The sequence below is a fragment of the Coregonus lavaretus genome, assembly GCF_964263955.1.
Source record: "Coregonus lavaretus genome assembly, chromosome: 30".
In the NCBI taxonomy this organism is placed as follows: Eukaryota; Metazoa; Chordata; class Actinopteri; order Salmoniformes; family Salmonidae; genus Coregonus; species Coregonus lavaretus.
Genome location: NC_140017.1, coordinates 2,083,490 through 2,110,698, shown reverse-complemented (window position 1 = coordinate 2,110,698; position 27,209 = coordinate 2,083,490). Strand labels below are relative to the sequence as shown.

General features: G+C 43.3%; 1 protein-coding gene across 1 annotated transcript in view; it reads left to right on the top strand.

The window, feature by feature from the left end:
• LOC311106059 (protein furry homolog) overlaps positions 1-27,209 on the top strand; it is a gene marked incomplete at its 5' end in the record, with an annotated part of 221,548 nt that overhangs the window by 111,964 nt on the left and 82,375 nt on the right. Inside the window, 6 exons of the mRNA XM_084148346.1 lie at positions 3-167; positions 511-651; positions 15,272-15,448; positions 16,688-16,855; positions 18,191-18,265; positions 20,251-20,433. Coding sequence (XP_084004472.1) covers positions 3-167; positions 511-651; positions 15,272-15,448; positions 16,688-16,855; positions 18,191-18,265; positions 20,251-20,433 — 909 coding nt within the window. The remainder of the gene's footprint in view (positions 1-2; positions 168-510; positions 652-15,271; positions 15,449-16,687; positions 16,856-18,190; positions 18,266-20,250; positions 20,434-27,209) is intronic.

The following is a 27,209-nucleotide window of genomic DNA, read 5'->3' as shown; positions in this document are numbered from 1 at the left end:
AGGTATGCCTAGAGGAGAAGAAACTGTCCAACTTGGCCCATGTGATGACCCTGTACAAAACACACTCGTACACGCGGGACTGCTTTTCCTGGGTCAATGTCGTCTGTCGCTATCTCCACGAGGCCTTCTCCGACATCACCCTTAACATGGTCACTTACATGGCCGAGGTCTGTATGGCTGTTCTATGGATAACCATACTCCTCTTAAGTCTGATTCACACTATAGGGCCAAACCAATCCAGTTCAAGACGAACTGTACAGGGCGGGTCTGGTTAGGCATCCACCATACTTGCTGGAACCTTGCGGGAAAGTACAATGTGAGAAGAAAATATCCGAGCCAGCATAGTGCTGTTCAGGTCAGCCCTATAGTGTGAATTAGCCATAAGAGTTTCTGATACATAAATTAAGTTTCTCCTCAAGTAATATGGATCGATGGATTGATCGATCAATGTAGGGCTTTCCATCCATTCCAGACTGTGTCGTTAACTGTGAGTGTGTTCTGATTGGCCAGTTGTTGGAGAAGGGTCTACCCAGCATGCAGCAGACCTTGCTCCAGATCATCTACAGCCTGCTGAGTCACATGGACCTGTCAGTCATTCAGGCCAAGCCATTCAATATGGAGGTCCTCAAGACCATCGAGAAGTTTGTCCAGGTGAGAGGAACATGACGTTGTTCTTAGTGAAATAATATTTTCAGCCATCAAAACTGGGCAAAACTCACAATGATGTTATTTCAACCAGTTTTGTCCACTGGGTAGTGACAAACACAGCTTTGTGTGGTATCTTGGCATTAAGCAACAAGAGCAATCAGGAAGTAGAAGAGATCCTTTCTCTGGCCCAGAGAACTCCACCAGTACAATAATAAACATTTGGTCTGACTGATGGAGAAACTAGATGCAATCACAAGACAATTAAAAGTATTTGCAAGAAAATTGATAACATATAGCTTATCATGTGACATGCCAAGACACCACACAAAAACTAAACTTCCTGATTTGACCTTGTTTTGAAACTTGGTCATTAAGAAACGCTATCGGCCATGACTCAAGCCAAACGATATTTGTCTTGGGGGTGTGGTTTGATGTGGGTGTTTCTTGGGTGTCTTTGCAATTCAATTACAACAAACAAGGGCAGTAGTGAGTACAGCGAGGTATGTTAAGCTAGCTTTGAGAACAAAGTTTTGAAGTTGTGGACTTCTCCCCTCCTGACTGACTGGCCATTTCAAGATGGTTAGCCAATTCAGTTCTACTGTATGTATAGGCTAAATCCTCTGCTGAACTTGTGTTTAGCCAAGCTGACAGCAGCTAGCATAGCTTGGGGATAGATAATAATAAATAATATGCCATTTAGCAGACGCTTTTATCCAAAGCGACTTACAGTCATGCGTGCATACATTTTTGTGTATGGGTGGTCCCGGGGATCGAACCCACTACCTTGGCGTTACAAGCGCCGTGCTCTACCAGCTGAGCTACAGAGGACCAGCAGCTGGACCCTTATAGATGCAGCTGGACCCTTATAGAAAAAGATACCCGTTTTGAAATTGCAGTAAAAGTGCAGTAACTACAGTCGACTGGTATTTTGGACGCAGTAATTGCAGAATAACTGCGGTGTACTACAGTTGAACTGCAGTTACAGTGTATACTGTGGTAGAAATTCTATAGGAAGAGAGACTGCAGAATCTTTAAAACAACAACTTTATTATAAAATTAGCAGAAATTGAGATATCAACCATCCACTCAACAATGCATTGTTGAAAGCCCAACGACCACGGTTGGCTCTCTCCTTTTATAGAAAGTACATCCTCTTATCAATGTGACAGTTAGCAGATGTTCAGAAACAGGGCCAGGGAACAGAGTTGTATCGCCACCATTCTCTGTTCCTCCCGGCAATTCCCACATAGCTAAATTCCTGCCGATCGTGAACACAGGAGCACCCAACGGCTCATAAATCTGTACACTCAGATTCATGACTAAGTCACACAATACAAGTGTGTATCAGTAAAAATACTAGCATTTAACAATGGACAATCTTTAGGTAAAAACAGTATAGTATGTCTAATTAAAAAGTATAGTATGTAATGAATATTAATTTCCACCACAATACCGCACTCTAACTGCAGTTACACTGCAAAATTACTGCAGTAAAAAAATATGTTATTTTGGACGCAGTATTTGGAGCATACTGTAGTTATACTGCAGTTATACTGCACTCTGACTGCAATCTTTTTTTGTAATGGGCTAGCCTATCTAGCTGATATTTTTCTGTCAAATATAGCAAGAGCCAGTGTCTGGAATGCGTTTCATAACACAATCATTCTACGAAAGTAGCTTGCAGCTTAGTTTCAAAGTTTAATTGTGTCATGTTAAGACATGTTACCATGGAAACGGTATCAACTGTGAGTTGAATGCCCGGTCTTAAGTCAGCTCAGCTGTCCACAACACAATATTCTACATATAACTGGATAGTTTTGTCTTGTCTCGTCTCTCCTTATGTCCGCTGTTAGATCTTACCCGGGGGGAAAATCCCAGAACTACTAATATCCCTACAGGTGTAGGCTACATGTGGACATTGCACAAACATCACCCAGCTTGAATGTCAGGTGCAGACCCCTTGACTTTTTCCCGATTTTGTTACGTTACAGCCTTATTCTAAAATGGATTCATTAAAATGTTTTCCACATTAATCTACACACAATAACAAAGCAAAAACAGGTTTTTAGAAATATTTGCACATTTATTACAAATAAAAAACAGATACCTTATTTACATAAGTATTCAGACCCTTTGCTATGAGACTTAAAATTGAGCTCAGGTGCATCATGTTTCCATTGATCATCCTTGAGATGTTTCTACAACTTGATTGGGGTCCACCTGTGGTAAATTCAATTGATTGGACATGATTTGGAAAGACACACACCTATCTATATAAGGTCCCCCAGTTGACAATGCATGTCAGAGCAAAGACCAATCCATGAGGTCAAAGGAATTGTCCGTAGAGCTCCGAGACAGGATTGTGTTGATTCACAGATCTGGGGAAGGGTTCCAAAAAATGTCTGCAGCATTGAAGGTCCCTAAGAACACAGTGGCCTCCATCATTATTAAATGGAAGAAGTTTGGAACCACCAAGACTCTTCCTACAGCTGGCAGGCCGGCCAAATTGAGCAATCGGGGGAGAAGGGCCTTGGTCACAGAGGTGACCAAGAACCCGATGGTCACTCTGACAGAACTCCAGAGTTCCTCTGTGGAGATGGGAGAAACTTCCAGAAGGACAACCATCTCTGCAGCACTCCACTAATCAGGCCTGTATGGTAGAGTGGCCAGACGGAAGCCACTCCTCAGTATAAGGCACATTGCAGCCTGCTTGGAGTTTGCCAAAAGGCAACTAAAGGACTCTCAGACCATGAGAAACAAGATTCTCTGGTCTGATGAAACCAAGATTGAACTCTTTGGCCTGAATGCCAAGAGTCACGTCTGGAGGAAACCTGGCACCATCCCTATGGTGAAGCATGGTGGTGGCAGCATCATGCTGTGGGGATGTTTTTCAGCGGCAGGAACTGGGAGACTGGTCAGGATCGAGGAAAAGACGAACGGAGCAAAAGTACAGAGAGATCCTTGATGAAAATCTGCTCCAGAGCACTCAGGACCTCAGACTGGGGCGAAGGTTCACCTTCCAACAGGACAACGACCCTATGCACGCAGGAGTGGCTTCGGGACAAATCTCTGAATGTCCTTGAGTGGCCCAGCCAGAGTCCGGACTTGAACCTGATCTAACATCTCTGGAGAGACCTGAAAATAGATGCAGCGATGCTCCCCATCCAACCTGACAGCGCTTGAGAGGATCTGCAGAGAAGAATGGGAGAAACTCGCCAAATACAGATGTGCCAAGCTTGTAGTGTCATACTGTCATGAGAATTTCTATCTCTAATTCAACCTAAGCTTGAATCATTACCAGGGGTTGTAAGGCTCTGGTTATAATCATAAATGATTCAAGGTCCACAACCAGCAAGAATGATCTGTATTTTTAATCATGGAGAGCTCTGGCGCCAAAAAACATACATACAGCTTTATACCCCTTGATACACAAAGGCACTTTGCTCCGCCCACCTTTAGGAGGCTTTTTTTAACCCGTTTTCTCAGTCCCCTTCACCCTGGAATGTTTAGTCCCGCCCCCCTCTGTTAGTGGGTTGCCACTACATTATAACTCTAACACCGTTCACACATTTATACTGTATTTGGGGTGAAATCCTTTAGTCATTATTCTTAAAATACAAATTAATCTATCACATACCCAAGAAGACTGAAGGCTGTAATCGCTGCCAAAGGTGCTTCAACAAAGTACTGATTAAAGGGTCTGAATACTTATGTAAATGTGATATATTTTCTTATGTTCTTTTTTTTTTAGCTAAAATGTCTGAACCTGTTTTTGCTTTGTCATTGTGAGGTTTTGTGTGTAGATTGATGAGGGGGGGAAAAAACAGCTTAATCCATTTTAGAAATAAGGCTGTAACGTAACAAAATGTGGAAAAAGTCAAGGGGTCTGAATACTTTCCGAATGCACTGTAGATACATTTATCAACAAAAAAACGGTGGGTGTGTTCATGTTACAAAGGCAAAACATTTTATGCTGTAAATATCATATTGATGTGCTTATAAAGACAGTACACCTACACATACCTAGCAAATAAAAGTTCTAACCAGAACTAGAATGGCATCGATTTGTCTATTTGGCCAAATCTAAGGATTTGGCTTTCTAACCACACACTGACATTCACAGCTGTCTGGGTGAGGTTCTGTCTTCAAGTCTCCAGTGGTTGATTAAGTCCCTTCCATTTATGTAATGTATTACAGGTTATAGACAGTGCAGTCAGGTGGCAGGAGGGGTGGAGTGCATGACACCATCCTGGATATGACAGAGTTTGCCTCAACCCATCGGGTCCATCAGGCAAAGGCAAATACCCCATAATGTCAAAGTGAATTATGTTTTTACAAATTAATAAAAAATGAAAATAAGTATTCAACCCCTTTGTTATGGCAAGCCTAAATAAGTTCAGGAGTAAAAATGTGCTTAACATGTCACATAATAAGTTGCATGGACTCACTCTGTGTGCAATAATAGTGTTTAACATGACTACCGCATCTCTGTACCCCACACATACAATTATCTGCAAGGTCCCTCAGTCGAGCAGTGAATTTCAAACACAGATTCAACCACAAACACCAGGGAGGTTTTCCAATGCCTCGCAGAGCAGGGCACCTATTAGTAGATGGGTAAAAAAAGCAGACTGAATATCCCTTTGAGCATGGTGAAGTTATTCATTAGTCTTTGGATGGTGTATCAATACACCCAGTCACTACAAAGATACAGGCGTCCTTTCTAACTCAGTTGCCGGAGAGGAAGGAAACTGCTCAGGGATTTCACCATGAGGCCAATGGTGACTCAAAAACAGTTAGAGTTTAATGGATCAACAACATTGTACACTACATGACCAAAAGTATGTGGACACCTGCTCGTCGAACATCTAAATTCAAATCATGGGCATTAAAATGGTGTTGGTCCCCATTTACTGTTATAACAGCCTTCACTCTTCTGGGAAGGCTTTCCACTAGATGTTGGAACATTGCTGCGGGGACTGAAGTTGGGCGATTAGGGCTGGCTCGCAGTCGTCGTTCCAATTCAATTTCCCTTCACTGGAGCTAAGGGGCCTAGCCCGAACCATGAAAAACAGCCCCAGACCATTATTCCTCCTACACCAAACTTTACAGTTGGCCCTATGCATTGGGGCAGGTAGTGTTTTCCTGGCATCCGCCAAACCCAAATTTGTCCATCGGACTGCTAGATGGGGAAGCGTGATTCATCACTACAGAGAACGCGTTTCCACTGCTCCAGAGTCCAATGGCGGAGAGCTTTACAGCCCTCCAGCCGACGCTTGGCATTGAGCATGGTGATCTTAGGCTTGTGTGTGGCTGCTCGGCCATGGAAACCCATTTCATGAACCTCCCGACAAACAGTTATTGTTCTGACGTTTGGAACTCGGAAGTGAGTGTTGCAACCGAGGACAAATTATTTTTACGCGCTACACGCTTCAGCACTCGGCGTAACCCCAAGGTAGTTGTGGTTACTCACCGAAGTCCAGTGGTCTCCCGTGAGAGCAAAAGCCTTTGCATGTTTCAACTCCTCCGCTTTTGTAGCCCTCTCGCTTTCATATAGCTTGTGTATTCTTGCAACGACTGTGGTTCTCGAGGGTAACTCATATGTTGAGTCGTTCGATGCTATCCAAATGATATCCCTCAAGACTTAGTCCTCCACAATGTAGACTGGCCTGCAAGCTGTAGCTATCCATTTTGCTATTGCTTGTGTTAGCTTGCTGCTCGTCGACTTGTCCATAGGCCTCCCGCGCACACTCTTCTAGCTTAACCTGCCGAAGATGTCCTCCATTGCTACTAGTAGTGTTACTTGTATTGCCGGGTCAACTGTATGTTTCCCTGCTACTAGTAGCGTTACTTGTATATTGCGGCGTCAGCTGTATGTTTCCCTGCTACTAGTAGCGTTACTTGTATTGCCGGGTCAACTGTATGTTTCCCTGCTACAAGTAGCGTTACTTGTATTGCCGGGTCAACTGTATGTTTCCCTGCTACTAGTAGCGTTACTTGTATATTGCGGCGTCAACTGTATGTTTCCCTGCTACAAGTAGCGTTACTTGTATATTGCGGCGTCAGCTGTATGTTTCCCTGCTACAAGTAGCGTTACTTGTATATTGCGGCGTCAGCTGTATGTTTCCCTGCTACAAGTAGCGTTACTTGTATATTGCGGCGTCAGCTGTATGTTTCCCTGCTACTAGTAGCGTTACTTGTATTGCCGGGTCAGCTGTATATTTCCCTGCTACTAGTAGCGTTACTTGTATTGGGGCATCAACAGTATGTTTCCCTGCAACTAGTATAGTTACTTGTATTGCGGCGTCAACTGTATGTTTCCCTGCTACTAGTAGCGTTACTTGTATATTGCGGCGTCAGCTGTATGTTTCCCTGCTACTAGTAGCGTTACTTGTATTGGGGCATCAACAGTATGTTTCCCTGCAACTAGTATAGTTACTTGTATTGCGGCGTCAACTGTATGTTTCCCTGCTAATAGTAACGTTACTTGTATTGCGGCGTAAACTGTATGTTTCTCTGCTACTAGTAGCGTTACTTGTGGTTCTCTGTAGCTCAGCTGGTAGAGCACGGCGCTTGTAACGCCAAGGTAGTGGGTTCGATCCCCGGGACCACCCATACACAAAAATGTATGCACGCATGACTGTAAGTCGCTTTGGATAAAAGCGTCTGCTAAATGGCATATTATTATTATTATTATTATTATTGCCGGGTCAACAGTTTGTTTCCCTACTACAAGTAGCGTTACTTGTATTGCGGCGTCAACTGTATGTTTCCCTGCTATAAGTAACGTTACTTGTATTGCGGCGTCAACTGTATGTTTCCCTGCTACTAGTATCGTTACTTGTATTGCCGGATCAACAGTATGTTTCCCTGCTACTAGTATTGTTACTTGTATTGCCCTGTCAACTGTATGTTTCCCTACTACTAGTATTGTTACTTGTATTGCCGGGTCAACAGTATGTTTCCCTGCTACTAGTATCGTTACTTGTATTGCCGGGTCAACTGTATGTTTCCCTGCTACACGTAGCGTTACTTGTAATGCCGGGTCAACTGTATGTTTCCCTGCTACTAGTAGCGTTACTTGTATTGCCGGGTCAACATTATGTTTCCCTGCTACAAGTAGCGTTACTTGTATTGCCGGGTCAACTGTATGTTTCCCTGCTACAAGTAGCGTTACTTGTATTGCGGCATCAACAGTATGTTTCCCTGCAACTAGTATTGTTACTTGTATTGCCGGGTCAACTGTATGTTTCACTTGTAAATGATAATGAAGACTCTGTACTTCGGTGATAAACAAATTCAGCCTTGCAGTAGATGCAAATTACTTTGGTTTTATCCAGAGAGCCATCTAGGAGTGATTTAAAATTGAATTTGTCATTTAAAAGCCCCTTACTAGCATTCTCCATCATTCAGTCATACAAGTAGCTAGCTGGTAAAGTGTTTGTCAAACTAGCGCATCGGCTGCCAGGGCTTGAATTTGAACTATGGGGGTCAAACTAAGAAAATGCGTTAATGGCGTCAAAAAAATGAACAGCATTAAAAATGTAAGCATTAACGCATTATTAACGCGTCAACTTTGACAGCCCTACTTATTAGTAATCACCTTTTGTACCTTCTGAGGTGTTTGCCAACGCCTGATGGGCATAGCAGCGTAGATCAGTTCCAGGCCCCTCTCGTGACAGATACTGGTCAGGAAGGAGCCTGACTTCGGCTCCTATATCACAGAGGGATAGAGGGAAAGTCTGTCACAGACAGTCATGGAAGCCAACAGTAAATATACGGTTGAACATAGCCAATCAGAGATCCTGATTCACAGCTAATTTACAAGCGATTGGTTGGCATTACTCACTCTGGCCCAGGAGTAGTCCATTGGCACAGTGGAAAGGGGCACCTTCTTACAACATACAAGACACACATATACACACAGCACTGATTACATTATCAATGGTGGTTAGGTGAATTCCAGGACAGATAGTATTTTGACCATTGATTGATCAGATCAAATGTGACCAACCTGATTCAAGTGTCCTCCTTTACTCTGAAGTGTCTGGCCACTGCCTCAGCCTTCTGTAACAGCTCCTGATATGGAGCGTTTCCACAATGCTGCTGAACAACAAATCCACCAGGTTTTGTACGTAGCCTGTGAATGAAATAAAATATCATCACTCAATATATAGTGAGAAAAATAACTTTCTCTAGTTTGGAAGTAATTGATATGCTAATAGAGGGACTGTAACTACAGAATAGATTGAGGCTGGTGACGCTGACACCGTTACTATGCAACCAGTTATGTATGTTGCTGAATGTTTGCTGACACGTTTTGCTATTTGCTTCCAGAGCCATATATATATTTGTAGTAGAGAAGTACCATACTTTTTGCCCTAGAAAATACATGATAAACTTATGAGTACAGGCACGTTGTTTTGCGTTAGCAGACGAAGCCCCCGAATGCTAGCTAGCTACCTAACTTGCATATCCATGTTAGCTATCAATATTTTTATCCAAGTTGAAATTAGTTGGCTAGCTAGCTAGCCTGTTTGAGTTGAAACATTATTGAAAGCAAGCTGGCTACATCTTATGCAGTGGCGATTTTAGCATGTAAAATAATGTTTAAGATGCATGCCAGCAAAGCCACTACACAACACTAAACAATACATTAATTGCACTATAACGGAGACAAACTGTGTCCACAAACTGTTAGGGCCTACGTAAAGCTGTCCCAACAGCAGAGTCCCAACAGCAGTCCCAACACCTTACCACTGCTACACCTGGCTATCAGCGGAGCCTTGTCTGGTAGTAAAACAGTTCATTCAGCCTCATTTACTGCCTTTTTAAAAAACATAGCTGATATGGCTGACTTGCTTCAACAAATGTGGTTTCTACTGACAATTGAGATGTACAAACTATGGCATAAGGGAACGATTAGCAGATAAGAGGCAATCCGTAATTTCGATTAATACATTAATGAGCGAGCTAAGACGGACATAGTCAATATAACTATTTGTTCAGCACTTTTTAAATGTACAGCGACAGAATTCAGAACATGGGCCGTTCTTACAGTATTCTCCCTCTACACCAAGTCAGAACCGTGGATAAATAAAGGGGGCATATAAGCAGACAATGAAAGCTCCTATAATATTAGATTATGACATTTCTCTAAAACAGGCTATAGGCTACATGTGCACCACCAAGTCAGAACAGTAGGCTAAATTACTTAGTATTACTTTCTTAGCTACAGTATACATATCTCCCTGGCATATTACATAATTTATGCAAATCAAATTTTTTTTTTTCACATACACGTGTTTAGCAGATGTTATAGCGGGTGTAGCGAAATGCTTGTAAATGCAGCAGCATACAATACATTTTTGGACTCACCTTGTTGTGCTGTGCTTACTTGAACAGGAAGGTGGCGCGGCATTCCTTCATGGGCAAATTTCGTCATCAAACTTTGTCATCAAAGTCTGGCATTCTCTGGATTTATGGTGTTTTCAAGACAACTGGGAACTCGGAAAAACTGTCAAACTGTCTCAGGGAAGCTCATCTGCGTGCTTGTCGTCCTCACCAGGGTCTTGACCTGACTGCAGACTTGCAATTCCCAATTGGATGACCGTTGAAAATATTTTTTGCCAGTCGAGCTCGTTCCCAGTTATCTTGAAGTCACTGATTTCCGAGTTTCCAGTTGTTTTGAGCGCGGCAGAAGTCATGCTGGATTGACAGAATGGCCAATGTTGAATGTTTGGAAAAGAGACCCTTAAACCCAGACTTGGACCACACACCCACTCCACTGAATAGCAGGCTATTGATTACTTTGCAATGCTTGCAGTTAGCCACTGATTCCTTCCAAACCACTCATTGTTGAATTTGCGATTTCCAACTTGTTGTGTAATGTTTATGCCTAATGGCCGATGAGCACCAATACGTTTTATCTATAATTTCTCTTCATTATTTCTCGGCAGATTTGCCAGTAGATTGTCGACTTGATTCATGATGACTGCTAGCTTGCTAGCTAAGATTTTGAAAGTATGATGTTGACACGATCAGTCCAATCAAAAGTACTGTAGATATAACGTGATTTGACGTCATTTTATCTGTGGCCAATGACCTTGAGCCTTCTTGGATGGGCACTTCTAATGTAACTCTATAGCTCTCCCCATAGATTTTGCGGTGACGTACGGTCCCCATGAGTGACAGAACACTGAGCCAATCACGGTGCAACTAGAGAACATTACCAACCCCTACACTCCATATTTTCCACTGGTTGGCCCACCACCACAGAAAGCACTGAGCTAGGCTGAAACACCTGCATTTTGGAGCTTACTCAAAAAAGCAAAGAAGAGAAAGTTTCTATGCGGCTTTATTAACTCAATGATTTATTTATTTTTGTACATTGTTTGCAAACTGATATGTGACACGTATTAATGCCAAAATGACATGCAAAACAGGCACACACAAAAAAATAATTTTTATTTTTATTTTATCTAAACAGGTGGGGCAGAGTCGCCACTGATCTTATGATACATCCAATGCTTTCTCTGTATTGACCCTAAATGCAAATGAACTGCAGTTAGCTTTTGTTAGCTAATGTGAGAATGCACATCTTCCTCTGACATGCTACATCACATTACACGTTAGCTTGATGTATTTAGCGAGCTACAGTATTATTCCCCTTTTATCTGTGGTATCATAGCTAGCCTGGCTCTCTAGTATTATCAAATAATGTTGTATAACCAAAAGTAACTAGATATCTACTTAGCTAACATACTCACCAACGGATGTAATCAATTCCTGGCCATCTGGCAATATTTTTGAAATGCACTGTTTGCACCAACTTTATGGAAGTCCATTTTCACTCTTATTTGCCAAGCGAAATGTGCGTGCGTTGCAACCATATGCAGACTTGGCAACATTATAATAATAAATAATAATAATATGCCATTTAGCAGACGCTTTTATCCAAAGCGACTTACAGTCATGCGTGCATACATTTTTTTGTGTATGGGTGGTCCCGGGGATCGAACCCACTACCTTGGCGTTTCAAGCGCCGTGCTCTACCAGCTGAGCTACAGAGGACCACAAACTCCACATGGCAGCTAGGGCCGGACAACAATGTGTTGTCTCTGGGCAATGGCAAAGGTGCATAAAGATGGAGGAATTCAGATATGACGTCATTGTTTTTAGCAATACCCACAGAGTTCTTAAACTACGACGCACAACATGGTTCAATGTGCCAGTAAATCAGCACAATCTACTTTTTTGTTTTTTCATATTGCTGCCGTCTTGGAGCTAGAATTTGGATAATGTATACCGCGCTAATGCCGATACAAAAAAACAGTAATGGAGAGCAATGTACAATACGGCAAACTTAGCAAACGAGGCATTTGTGGTAAGTACATGGGGTCCACCATCTTTATGCACCTTCGCCATTGGACATCATTAGCATGTAAGTATTTCAGTTGTGGGCAATCATTTCGGCTCGAGGGCCACATCAGGATAAAAAAATTCAGAGGATGGGCAGTTATTTAAAAACGTATAGGTCCATTGTAATTTCTACATATTTTCTATCTAGTTTTAGACTTTCAAGATTGGCCTGGAGTTTTTTTTTAACCCAAAATAATAATTTCCCCCGCGGGCCATATGTTGCACACACCTGAAATAATCCATACCCAACCCTCAAATAAGTCATGACGAACTCAGTTACAAAACTCTGTTTTGGATGAGACTGACTTTATGACCAAAATTGTCCTATTAACACTTTGTAGTATATTTTGACACTAGAATAAATGTTTCTGACTCATATCGATGCCATATGAGTTGTTTTCTACGAGATAAGTTGTTTATTGCCTTCAGTTGCTCTTTAAAGCAATATATTTTAGTATTTTGTTCTTTAGTCCACTACAATCCCAATAAGTGTGTATGTCAACAGTCAACTTTTCAAGGTAGAGCACTTTCAGTACAGAGCAAAACATGTTTTGATTATGCTTTGTATGGTGTTAAGAATTAACAAATTCAGGAGAGAGGACCAGACTTGAATGCAACACTAACTATACTGAACAAAAATATAAACACAACATGTAAAATGCAAAAATGTTGTGCACAAAATGTCTCCTTTGTCAAGATAATCCATCTACCTGTCAGGTGTGGCATATCAAGAAGCTGATTAAACAGCATGATCATTACACAGGTGCAAAGTTTTGAGGGAGCTTGCATTTGGCTTGCTGACTGCAGGAATGTCCACTCTGTTGCCAAAGAATGTAATGTTCATTTCTCTATCATAAGCCGCATCACAACCGCAGACCACGTGTAACCACGCCAGCCCAGGACCTCCACATCCGGCTTCTTCACCTGCGGGATTGTCTGAGACCAGTCAACAGCCTGATCAACTCTATGAGAAGGAGATGTGTCGCGCTTCTATGATATCATGGCGGTCGGCAAACAATCGTTTAAGTGCATGCCGCCACCTACTGTGCTGGAATGTATGAATAATAATGATCTGCCCAATTCTGTACTACCATGAAAATAAAATTCAAACCAAATAAATACCACACTCTCCCAAAAAAAACTCCCCAACCCGATATAAACTTTATCTATATCATGCTGAAACACTCCACCCTTAGGATTGTTCAGCATGTCAACAACCATTTCAACGGTAACATTTGTTACCCCCAATATCTCAAAGTGTCCTTTGACACCGCACATTCATGAGCACAAGATTTCTGAACAGGCCTCGAAACCATGCCAGGACCATCAGAAGCACCAGCCCCAACAGTAGGTCCACTTACTTCAGATACATCCATGTAAGCTTCATCAGTCCGCACTGTAGTTCTACCAATCTGTTTTACGTCCTCTGCATACGATACATCATGACTGATCCTATATCTCTAGCCTCTCTCTGTACCTGGCATCCACCAAATGCTGCACTGTGTTCTCCCCCACAATTACAGCACTTAACCTTCACATTACTTCCACATTCACCATAATCTTGTGCCCCTCCACACTACATGTTCCAGTCTTTGGCATTTAAAACACTGTGGTGCATATGGGACAAATTCTCTAACATTGAAACTAAGGAATCCTATCTGTACTTCTCCCGGCAAGACTTTCTCAAACCTCAACATCACTGATAAGCTTTCACTTCTTTGACCCGCTTTCTTACTGATCAACCTTTTGGCCTCAATCACTCTGCCTTCACATTTTCTTAAATATCATATGTGGACATACATTTTGGGACCCCAGTGATGACTCCCCTCAATCTAGTATAAGCACCAGGGACATGGCTTTTAATCTTCTTCCCAGTAAGCTTTTCCATTTTCAGAATCTTCCCTTGCTGAGGCTGGCTACCACACAATATTAACAATCTACCATTTCCAATGAACCAAGCTAATTTCACTTCACCTATCTCTTTCTCTACTGCATTAGTTAGCCAGATAGGGTGTAAGTGAGGCCACTGCTTTCTGTACCGACCATTACGGTCCTTGATCCTCATCCTCCCGCTCCATACCATCAGAACTGACACCCATATTGTTTGCATTCCAGCACAGTTGTCCTCACTACTCACCGCCATTTCTGACCCAACCCTCCGGTCTTCCTTTCCCAAATGGTGGTCACACCAGATACTGACTTGTTTTCTGACCAACAAACAGCTGCATATCTGTATTCCCAGTCACGTGGAATCCATAGATTAGGGACTAAGAAATTGATTTCAATTGACTGATTTCCTTATAGAAACTGTAACTCATAACTGTAAAATCGTTGAAATTGTTGTATGTTGCGTTTATATTTGCCGCGAACCCAGCTCCTCAATAGCATCAGCTGCAACTCATTGCTAATCAGCCTCCACACCTGTCCTCCTTAACCACCACTGCCACTTAAACCTGACCAAACTAACATTCCTCCTCTATGTTCTGCAGTGCATGTTGCGTTGCATAGCCTGCTCCATGTGCGTTACTAGCCTGATCAAGGTTCGCATCCCTCCTTCTCCACCGTCTATCTAGTATCTCTTAGGTTCTTCCAAGGATCTCCTAGGGGGATTGCCATCACCACAGCAGCCTAACTACCATGGCCTGATGTCTACCTGAGACTCCAAACTCTACAGAGTCCACCACCCAGATTCTTCATCTGCAGACTTCGGCTTCATCTGGAATATTCTCATCCCCTCCTGAATCCTTCTCACATCCATTCAGTTCCCTCAATAAATATTCTAAACCAAATTCAATGTCTGGTCCTTAAACTCGTGAAAAATCCTATGATGACTAGAATATTGAATGTTTTTGAGTGTACTATTCCTTTAACTACTGCTGATTAAAAACAAAAACAAAAAAATGTCTTGCTTCTCCGCAGTAAATTTGCAGGAACACCCAACATGACTCTATAAACAACCTGATGTGTTGGCTGCAGGCCCTCATTCCAGGCTCACACACACTGAAACCTTTCTCCTGGAGGATTCTCCTCAGAGGCTTTGCTTTACGGTAGCTTTCAGGAAGCCCCGTCTTTATGCTTCTTTGATAAATGAAAACAGTTTTGACTCATGTCATGGGTGGATACCTTCTAACAGACTTTGTGTGTGTGTCTCGCTCTCTCTCTCTCTCTCTTTGTGTGTGCTCTGCCTGCACACGCTTTGCAGACGGCCCACTGGAGAGAAGCCCTGAACATCCTGAAGCTAGTGGTGTCCCGGTCGGCCAGCCTGGTGCAGCCATCGTCCCCCCACAGCGAGCTGTCCCACCTGGACCCCCGGGTGTGGGAGCGCTCCTCCAAGGCCCTGCCTGGGAAAACATTGGACTTTACTTTCGACATCTCTGAGGTTAGTCAGACAATCGACGGTCCTTTTGATCTGTTTCTCTCCCTTTCTCTCTCTCTCTCTTGCTTACTATCTTCCTCTCTCACAAACACACTGTATTTTCTTTTTCTCTCTCTCTCCCTCTCTCTCGTTCTATTTCTCTCCCTTTCCCTCTCACATCCTCTCACTCTGACGTAATGTTGTCGCTCCCTGTCTGAGAGCCAAGCCACGGACAAGACAGGGTTTGTTCTGTGCATGAAGCTGTTCTGTGTTACATAAAGACTGCTTCCCAAATGGCACCCTATTCCCTATATAGTGTACTACTTTTGACCAGGGCTCAGGGTGCCATTTGGGACAAAGCCAAAGGTTTGGTGTTAAAAGCAAGAAGGCCACTTAGAAGAGTGGTTCTGTCTCGTGTTTTCCTGTACTTTTCCTGTGTTTTCCAGGGTGCGGTACTGGTGTGAGACTGTGTTGATGACTGGATCTGTTTTGAACAGGAAACATGTCTTTCCTTTCAGTTCATTATTGATTGTGCCTTTTAATAATGACCCTAGTAGATTAGCAGCAAAGCTAGAAAAGTACACACACACACACAGTAAACAATATCAGCCAGGCTGGGCAGAGCTAGACTAGAAAGCGATGTTGTGAGGGCTAACAGACAGACTGGGCAGCGGTGTATGATTTATGTACGTCTGGGAACCAAACAGGCAGCAATTTGTGCGGTTTATGAATGGCAGGAAATATTGTCAGACAGGGCTGCTGCCGTCCTTTGTGTGGGAATCAGGGAGGAGGAGAGTTCAAACTGGGCTGGGGTGGAGAGGGAGGGAGCGCCAGCCAAACAGAGATCCAGAGAGCATTACAGCCTAGAGAGGAATGATTGAACAAACTAACCCCTCAGACAAATTCCTCAGTATTTTTAGACGGAAGGGGGCGGGGAGAAAACACAGCAGAAGGAACAGCATGTTACAAGAGGCACATGGAATCTGTGTGAATTGACTGCAGGTGGGTTGTGCAAATCTCTCCTGCTCGGTAACTGAGCTGCCGGGGCTATGAACAGCTGCCAATGGGACAGTGCTAAGGGCTTAACAAACGCTGCCTGGCAGGTGTTGAAATATTGATGAGCGGCTGAATACTTGGCCTGGCTGGACTGGAGCAGCCATAGGACAGAGGAATGTCCGCTCATGGACTTATTGCCGCAGAGAGACACACTGGTTCTGCTCCAAACGTCTGCTCTGTGTGACTCACAAAGGCCCCTGTGTGTAGACCCCAGTGATAGGCAGGAGGTATGAGGAGCTGCAAGGTCCTCCAGGCCGGGAGGGGAAGAGCCAGGCCATAGCTGTGACCTGCAGCATCACCTCCATCACCTCCTCGGGCTCCACCTCCAACAACGTCCTGGTTCCAGTCAGCTGGAAAAGACCCCAGTCCTCTCAGGTCAGTGTCACCCTTTCACCCTCAGTGTCTCAGGTCAGCCTCCCCCTTTCACCCCTCCTCCCCCTTTCACCCCTCCTCCCCCAGTCTTTTCAGGTCAGTGACCCCCTTTCTCCCCAGTCCCCCACTCCTCCCCCAGTCATAGCTGTGAGTGTGCCCTTGAGCAAGTCACTTAACCCTATTTGCTCCTGTAAGTCGCTCTGGATGACTAAAATGCAATTGTAAAATGTAAGGGGGATACTGACCTGAGGGTTAATTAGGGTTAAGTGACTTGCTCAAGGGCACATCGACAGATTTTTCACCTAGTCACATCAGAGATTCAAACCAACAACCTTTTGGTTACTGGTCCAACGCTCTTAACCGCTATGCTACCTGCCACCCCTACCTACTGTCCTCCCCCAGTCCTCCAAGGTCAGTTTACCCCTCTCCTCTAGTCCTCTCAGGTCAGTCTCACCCCCTACCCCAGTCCTCACAAGTCAATCTCTCCCTTCTGTTTCAGAATGTTATCTCTATCTAGCCTGGTCACTAGTTTCTGTTTGTGCTTTAGCTAACCCCTCACGTTTCTTGTATGTCATGGCAAGGACCACTACAGAGGAGTTGGCTAAAGCACACCCAGATCTGGCCACCAGGATAATTGCTATCAGAAATTGAGAAATAACAACAAACATCCCTCGGTACCTGATGATGTAGCTCTTGTCCAGGGCATAGTGTCACTAGTAGTTCCTCCAGTCGTAGTGGAGAAACGCGCAGGTCCAGGGCATAGTGTCACTAGTAGTTCCTCCAGTCGTAGTGGGAAACGCGCACTACACCCTGGACCAGAGCAAGAGTCAACACACCTTCAAAACATGTGCATAAGGAGTGATGACTGATAATATTACAGTACATTTCTGTGTACTTTTAGTAGAACAAACACATTCCTACAGTGTTCTAATTATCCAGTGTTTACAGTGGACAAGAACAGGGGAGTCTTTTGAAAGGAAGCAGCAGAAGTACAAAGAGTCTGTCTAGCTTAATGGACATTTTACTCAAAAACGATATTTTAGTATTTTGTTAATTCATCTACTGTTAATACAATCCCAAAATTGTGCATGTCAGCAGCCAAGTTTTCAAGATGGAGCACTTTCAGTGTGATGATGATGATGCATTCCCTTTAAAGAGAAGCGAGGTCAGACTGAGATCACGTATTGTTATTTATTATATATTATGTAATCTGATGTGTTGTGCTGCTGCATCGCTGTCCTCTCAGAGGTCCCCCTCCACAGTCTGAACAACGCAGCTCTGCTCTGCTCTGCTCTGGTGGGACGTCACCTCACAGATCTCTTCTCTCCATATCTGCAGAAGAGAACACGGGAGAAGCTGGTGAATGTGTTGTCTCTGTGTGGACAGGAAGTGGGGCTCACCAAAAACCCTTCGGTGAGATACACACACACACACACACACACAGTTCATGTTGAATATTCATAATAAGTGAATTTTTTTGTTCAGACTCACTGAGAGACAGCGCAGTCTATACACTTATTCAACAATTCAACACTCATTTTGATGATGGCCTACTCACAACTAATATTGGAGACATTTTGTGAAAGTTATACACTGAGTGTACAAAACATTAGGAATGCTCTTTCCATGACATAGACTGACCAGGTGAAAACTATGATCCCTTATTGATGTGACCTGTTAAATCCACTTCAATCAGTGTGAATGAAGGGGAGGAGACAGGTTAAATAAGGATTTTTAAGCCTTGAGACAATTGAGAGACATGGATTGTGTATGTTTGCCATTCAGAGGGTGAATGGGCAAGACAAAATATTTAAGTGCCTTTGAACGGGGTATAGTAGTAGGTGCCAGGTGCACCGGTTTGAGTATGTCAAGAACTGCAACGCTGCTTGGTTTTTCATGCTCAACAGTTTCCCGTGTGTATCAAGAATGGTCCACCACCCAAAGGAAATTTAGCCAAGTTGACACAACTGTGGGAAGCATTGGAGTCAACATGGGCCAGCATCCCGGTGGAATGCTTTCAACACCTTGTAGAGTACATGCCCTGACAAATTGAAGCTGTTCTGAGGGCAAAAGTGGGGGTGCAACTCAATATTAGGAGGTGTTCCTAATGTTTTGTACACTCAGAGTTATGTTGAGGGATGGAGGGGTAAGGAATGATGTGTAACCAATGTCATAGTAGTGCCTTAGGATTGTGTAACATGGAAGACGTAAAAAAAATATTATACTGATAATGTTGTTTATGCACTGTGATCATACAGTACACCAGTCAAAGGTTTGGACACACCAACTCATTCAAGGGTTTTTCTTTATTTTTACTATTTTCTACATTGTAGAATAATAGTGAAGATATCAAAACTATGAAATAACACATATGGAATCATGTAGTAACCAAAAAAGTGTTAAACAAATCATAATATATTCTACTTCAAAGTAGCCACCCTTTGGCTTGATGACAGCTTTGCACATTTGGCATTTTCTCAACCAGCTTCATGAGGAATGCTTTTCCAACAGTCTTGAAGGAGTTTCCACATATGCTGAGCACTTGTTGGCTGCTTTTCCTTCACTCTGCGGTCCAACTCATCCCAAACCATCTCAATTGGGTTGAGATCGGGTGATTGTGAAGGCCAGGTCATCTGATGCAGCACTCCATCACTCTCCTTCTTGGTCAAATAGCCCTTACACAGCCTGGAGGTGTGTTTTGGGTCATTGACCTGTTGAAAAACAAGACCTGTTGAGTCCCACTAAGCGAAAACCAGATGGGATGGCATATCGCTGCAGAATGCTGTGGTAGCCATGCTGGTTAAGTGTGCCTTGAATTCTAAATAAATCACAGACAGTGTCACCAGCAAAGCACCCCCACACCATCACACCTCCTCCTCCATGCTTCATGGTGGGAACCACACATGCGGAGATCATCCGTTCACCTACTCTGCATCTCAAAAAGACATGGCGGTTGGAACCAAAAATCTCAAATTTGGATTTCCACCGGTCTAATGTAAATTGCTCGTGTTTCTCGTCACCAAATAATTTATTAAAACACACTGTTTTGCAATGAGGGTCTACAGTAGCCTCAGAAGCACTCTGTAGGGTAGCACCATGGTGTAGCTGGAGGACAGCTAGTTTCTGTCCTCCTCTGGGTACAAATCCTAGGAGGCTCATGGTTCTCACCCCCTTCCATAGATTTACACAGTAATTATGACAATTTCCGGAGGACATGCTCCAACCTATCAGAGCTCTTGCAGTATGAACTGACATGTTGTCCACCCAATCAAGGATCAGATAATGAATCTAGTACTGAAAGCATAAGCTACAGCAAGCTAGCACTGCAGTGCATAAAATGTGGTGAGTAGGTGACTCAAAGAGAGAGAAAGACAATAGTTGAATCCTCCCGTCCCCAGGTGATCTTCTCCAGCTGTGGAGAGCTGGACCTGATGGATCTGCAGCCCAGCCTGGTGTCATCTGACGAGGGGACAAGAGAGCAGGACAACACCATGGATGGATCCTCTAGCTCCACGTCCGAACAACAGTTCAGAGTGTTCCGAGACTTTGACTTCCTGGACGTGGAGCTGGAAGATGGAGAGGTGAGATTGGTTGATTTTGATTTGATCATTTAAAAACAGAATTCTAATCACGCACCTGGATGCAATGCCTTTGCTCAGGGGATTTTGGAGTGTAAGATATCCATGGGTTGGCCCTGTATAGACAGTACTCAGTGTGTAGTGCCGTTATGGAACCTCTGTCTCCGAAACCTAATGATGGAAGTTAAAAAAGCATTAAGTACTGTGTAGGACACCAATGTGCACCGTAATGTACTTGAGTATTGGTGCTATCAGCTTTTCAATTAATTTAGGGTGCTGAGAACTTTCTTCATCCCAAACGAGTGTCTCAACCATACAAATGGAATTACTAAAAGGGGAATCCCCATTCAAGTCAATGAGGCCATAATGGGTGGCCCTTTCTAGTAATTATATTTATATGGTCTCAACAGAATTCTAGGACACTTTGTTGTGTCTACTTTGATTTCTTCTCTTCTATAATGAAATGTGGGTTTATTTGTTCTGTTTTTGTCTGTGCCACCATCTAGGAGCTCCAGGTAAGTTCAGTCATGTTGCAATGCTAATACTGTGTTGTGTAGATGGCATGCAGTGGGTTGTGGTAGTCTATGGTTGCGTCCCAAACAGTACCCTATTCCCTATTTAGTGCACTACTTTTGACCAGAGCCCTATGGGCCCTGGTCAAAAGTATTGCACAACGCCTCCCGAGTGGCACAGCGGTCTAAGGCAATGCATCGCAGTGCTTGAGGCGTCACTACAGACCTGGGTTCAATCACAGGCTGTGTCGCAGCCGGCCGTGACCGGGAGACCCACGAGGAGGCGCACAATTGGCCCAGCATTGTCCGGGTTAGGGGAGGGTTTGGCCGGCCGGGATGTCCTTGTCCCATCGCACTTTAGCAACACCTTGTGGCGGGACGGGCGCATGCGCGCTGACTTCGGTCACCAATTGTACGGTGTTTCCTCCGACACATTGGTGCGGCTGGATTCCAGGTTAAGTGAGCAGTGTGTCAAGAATCTTGGCAGGGTCGTGTTTCGGAGGATGCTCTCGACCTTCGCCTCTCCCGAGTCCGTATGGGAGTTGCAGCGATGGGACAAGACTGTAACTACCAATTGGATATCACAAATTTGGGGAGAATGTATTTTATTTTATATATATACATTTTATATATATACAATGGGGGAAAAAAGTATTTAGTCAGCCACCAATTGTGCAAGTTCTCCCACTTAAAAAGATGAGAGGTCTGTAATTTTCATCATAGGGACACGTCAACTATGACAGACAAATGGAGAGAAAAAATTTCCAGAAAATCACATTGTAGGATTTTTTATGAATTTATTTGCAAATTATGGTGGAAAATAAGTATTTAGTCACCTACAAACAAGCAAGATTTCTGGCTCTCACAGACCTGTAACTTCTTCTTTAAGAGGCTCCTCTGTCCTCCACTCGTTACCTGTATTAATGGCACCTGTTTGAACTTGTTATCAGTATAAAAGACACCTGTCCACAACCTCAAACAGTCACACACCAAACTCCACTATGGCCAAGACCAAAGAGCTGTCAAAGGACACCAGAAACAAAATTGTAGACCTGCACCAGGCTGGGAAGACTGAATCTGCAATAGGTAAGCAGCTTGGTTTGAAGAAATCAACTGTGGGAGCAATTATTGGGAAATGGAAGACATACAAGACCACTGATAATCTCCCTCGATCTGGGGCTCCACGCAAGATCTCACCCCATGGGGTCAAAATGATCACAAGAACGGTGAGCAAAAATCCCAGAACCACACGGGGGGACCTAGTGAATGACTTGCAGAGAGCTGGGACCCAAGTAACAAAGCCTACCATCAGTAACACACTACGCCGCCAGGGACTCAAATCCTGCAGTGCAAGACGTGTCCCCCTGCTTAAGCCAGTACATGTCCAGGCCCGTCTGAAGTTTGCTAGAGTGCATTTGGATGATCCAGAGGAGGATTGGGAGAATGTCATATGGTCAGATGAAACCAAAATAGAACTTCTTGGTAAAAACTCAACTCGTCGTGTTTGGAGGACAAAGAATGCTGAGTTGCATCCAAAGAACACCATACCTACTGTGAAGCATGGGGGTGGAAACATCATGCTTTGGGGCTGTTTTTCTGCAAAGCGACCAGGACGACTGATCCGTGTAAAGGAAAGAATGAATGGGGCCATGTATCGTGAGATTTTGAGTGAAAACATCCTTCCATCAGCAAGGGCATTGAAGATGAAACGTGGCTGGGTCTTTCAGCATGACAATGATCCCAAACACACCGCCCGGGCAACGAAGGAGTGGCTTCATAAGAAGCATTTCAAGGTCCTGGAGTGGCCTAGCCAGTCTCCAGATCTCAACCCCATAGAAAATATTTGGAGGGAGTTGAAAGTCCGTGTTGCCCAGCGACAGCCCCAAAACATCACTGCTCTAGAGGAGATCTGCATGGAGGAATGGGCCAAAATACCAGCAACAGTGTGTGAAAACCTTGTGAAGACTTACAGAAAATGTTTGACCTGTGTCATTGCCAACAAAGGGTATATAACAAAGTATTGAGAAACTTTTGTTATTGACCAAATACTTATTTTCCACCATAATTTGCAAATAAATTCATTAAAAATCCTACAATGTGATTTTCTGGAGAAAAAAAATCTCAATTTGTCTGTCATAGTTGACGTGTACCTATGATGAAAATTACAGGCCTCTCTCATCTTTTTAAGTGGGAGAACTTGCACAATTGGTGGCTGACTAAATACTTTTTTTCCCCCACTGTATGTGCACAACATAGGACATAGGGTGCCATTTGTGACACAACCCTATATAGTGCATATTGAGTGGATTCTTTCCCTATGGGGGTGTGTGATACAGTAGTACTGTGCATGTTTGGAGTGTGTTCAGGGTTTTCTTTCCCTAATGTTAAGTCAAGTCCTCACTCAAACCTCTACAGTTTCTGTCAGGGTCGGTGTTCTTAGTACTTAGTTCCAGTCAGAGGGATACTGTAGCATCATGTAGATCATACGTGACTTAACACTCCCATCAAAACACATTATACACAGCCTTCCATTCACTGATGCTAGATATGAGCAGACGTATTGCTCTTAAATGAGTAGTATGCAACTTAGTGGTCCTCTGTAGCTCAGCTGGTAGAGCACGGCGCTTGTAACGCCAAGATAGTGGGTTCGATCCCCGGGACCACCCATACACAAAAATGTATGCACGCATGACTGTATGTCGCTTTGGATAAAAGCGTCTGCTAAATGGCATATTATTATTATTATTATTAATAATCAGCTGATTGATCACTGTTGATCACACACAGCCATGCCAAACTAAGGACTTAGGTTGCATCCCAAATGGCACCCTATTCCCTACACATTGCACTACTTATAGTTTCCTCTCATTTATGTTGCATTTGCTCAGATTATTATTTAATACCAGTCATGTATAGTGAATTATATAGTTAGAATTGCGTTGATATATGTATATGTGTGTATATATGTATGTATATATGTGTGTATATATGTGTGTATATATATGTATATGTACAGTGGGGAAAAATAGTATTTAGTCAGCCACCAATTGTGCAAGTTCTCCTACTTAAAAAGATGAGAGAGGCCTGTAATTTTCATCATAGGTACACGTCAACTATGGCAGACAAAATGAGGAAAAAAAATCCAGAAAATCACATTGTAGGATTTTTAATGAATTTATTTGCAAATTATGGTGGAAAATAAGTATTTGGTCAATAACAAAAGTTTCTCAATACTTTGTTATATACCCTTTGTTGGCAATGACACAGGTCAAACGTTTTCTGTAAGTCTTCACAAGGTTTTCACACACTGTTGCTGGTATTTTGGCCCATTCCTCCATGCAGATCTCCTCTAGAGCAGTGATGTTTTGGGGCTGTTGCTGGGCAACACAGACTTTCAACTCCCTCCAAAGATTTTCTATGGGGTTGAGATCTGGAGACTGGCTAGGCCACTCCAGGACCTTGAAATGCTTCTTACGAAGCCACTCCTTCGTTGCCCAGGCGGTGTGTTTGGGATCATTGTCATGCTGAAAGACCCAGCCACGTTTCATCTTCAATGCCCTTGCTGATGGAAGGAGGTTTTCACTCAAAATCTCACGATACATGGCCCCATTCATTCTTTCCTTTACACGGATCAGTCGTCCTGGTCCCTTTGCAGAAAAACAGCCCCAAAGCATGATGTTTCCACCCCCATGCTTCACAGTAGGTGTGGTGTTCTTTGGATGCAACTCAGCCTTCTTTGTCCTCCAAACACGACGAGTTGAGTTTTTACCAAAATGTTATATTTTGGTTTCATCTGACCATATGACATTCTCCCAATCCTCTTCTGGATCATCCAAATGCACTCTAGCAAACTTCAGACGGGCCTGGACATGTACTGGCTTAAGCAGGGGGACACGTCTGGCACTGCAGGATTTGAGTCCCTGGCGGCGTAGTGTGTTACTGATGGTAGGCTTTGTTACTTTGGTCCCAGCTCTCTGCAGGTCATTCACTAGGTCCCCCCGTGTGGTTCTGGGATTTTTGCTCACCGTTCTTGTGATCATTTTGACCCCACGGGGTGAGATCTTGCGTGGAGCCCCAGATCGAGGGAGATTATCAGTGGTCTTGTATGTCTTCCATTTCCTAATAATTGCTCCCACAGTTGATTTATTCAAACCAAGCTGCTTACCTATTGCATATTCAGTCTTCCCAGCCTGGTGCAGGTCTACAATTTTGTTTCTGGTGTCCTTTGACAGCTCTTTGGTCTTGGCCATAGTGGAGTTTGGAGTGTGACTGTTTGAGGTTGTGGACAGGTGTCTTTTATACTGATAACAAGTTCAAACAGGTGCCATTAATACAGGTAACGAGTGGAGGACAGAGGAGCCTCTTAAAGAAGAAGTTACAGGTCTGTGAGAGACAGAAATCTTGCTTGTTTGTAGGTGACCAAATACTTATTTTCCACCATAATTAGCAAATAAATTCATTAAAAATCCTGCAATGTGATTTTCTGGATTTTCTTTCTCAATTTGTCTGTCATAGTTGACATGTACCTATGATGAAAATTACAGGCCTCTCTAATTTTTTTAAGTGGGAGAACTTGCACAATTGGTGGCTGACTAAATACTTTTTTTCCCCACTGTATATGTGCTTTCTTGAGCAGGGGGACCTTGTGGGCTCTGCAGGATTGCAGTCCTTCAAGGCGTAGTGTGTTACCAATTGTTTTCTTGGTGACTATGGTCCCAGCTGCCTTGAGACCATTGACAAGATCCTCCCGTGTAGTTTTGGGCTGATTCCTCACCGTTCTCATGATCATTGCAACTCTACGAGGTGAGATCTTGCATGGAGCCCCAGGCTGAGGGAGATTGACAGTTATTTTGTGTTCCATTTGCGAATAATCGCACCAACTGTTGTTACCTTCTCACCAAGCTGCTTGGCGATGGTCTTGTAGCCCATTCCAGCCTTGTGTAGGTCTACAATCTTGTCCCTGACATCCTTGGAGAGCTCTTTGGTCTTGGCCATGGTGGAGAGTTTGGAATCTGATTGATTTATTGCTTCTGTGGACAGGTGTCTTTTATACAGGTTACAAACTGAGATTAGGAGCACTCCCTTTAAGAGTGTGCTCCAAATCTCAGCTCGTTACCTGTATAAAAGACACCTGGGAGCCAGAAATCTTTCTGATTGAGAGGGGGTCAAATACTTATTTCCCTCATTAAAATGCAAATCAATTTATAACATTTTTGACATGTGTTTTTCTGTATTTTTTTGTTGTTGTTATTCTGTCTCTCACTGTTCAAATAAACCTACCATTAAAATTATAGACTGATCATTTCATGTCAGTGGGCAAACGTACAAAATCAGCAGGGGATCAAATACTTTTTTCCCTCACGGTGTATATATATATATACATACACTACTGTTCGAAAGTTTGGGGTCACTTAGAAATGTATTTTTTTCAAAAGAAAAGCATTTTTTTTGTCCATTAAAATGACATCAAATTGATCAGAAATACAGTACACATTATTAATGTTGTAAATGGCTATTGTAGCTGGAAACGGCTGATTTTTTATGGAATATCTACATAGGCGTACAGAGGCCCATTATCAGCAACCATCAGTCCTGTGTTCTAATGGCATGTTGTGTTTGCTAATCCAAGTTATCATTTTAAAAGGCTAATTGATCATTAGAAAACCCTTTTGCAATTATGTTAGCACAGCTGAAAACTGTTGTGCTGATTAAAGAAGCAATAAAACTGGCCTTCTTGAGACTAGTTGAGTATCTGGAGCATCAGCAATTGTGGGTTCGATTACAGGCTCAAAATGGCCAGAAACAAATAACTTTCTTCTGAACCCCGTCAGTCTATTCTTGTTCTGAGAAATTAAGGCTATTCCATGTGAGAAATTGCCAAGAAACTGAAGATCTCGTACAATGCTGTGTACTACTCCTTTTACAGAACAGTGCAAACGGTCTCTAACCAGAATAGAAAGAGGACTGGGAGGCCCCGGTGCACAACTGAGCAAGAGGACAAATACATTAGAGTGTCTAGTTTCAGAAACAGACGCCTCACAGGTCCTCAACTGGCAGCTTCATTAAATAGTACCCGCAAAACAACAGTCTCAACGTTAACTATGAAGAGGCGACTCCGGGATGCTGACCTTCTAGGCAGAGTTGCAAAGAAAAAGCCATATCTCAGACTGGCCAATAAAAATAAAAGATGAAGATGGGCAAAAGAACACAGACACTGGACAGAGGAAGATTGGAAAAACGACTACTGGCCTACACACAATACCGCAT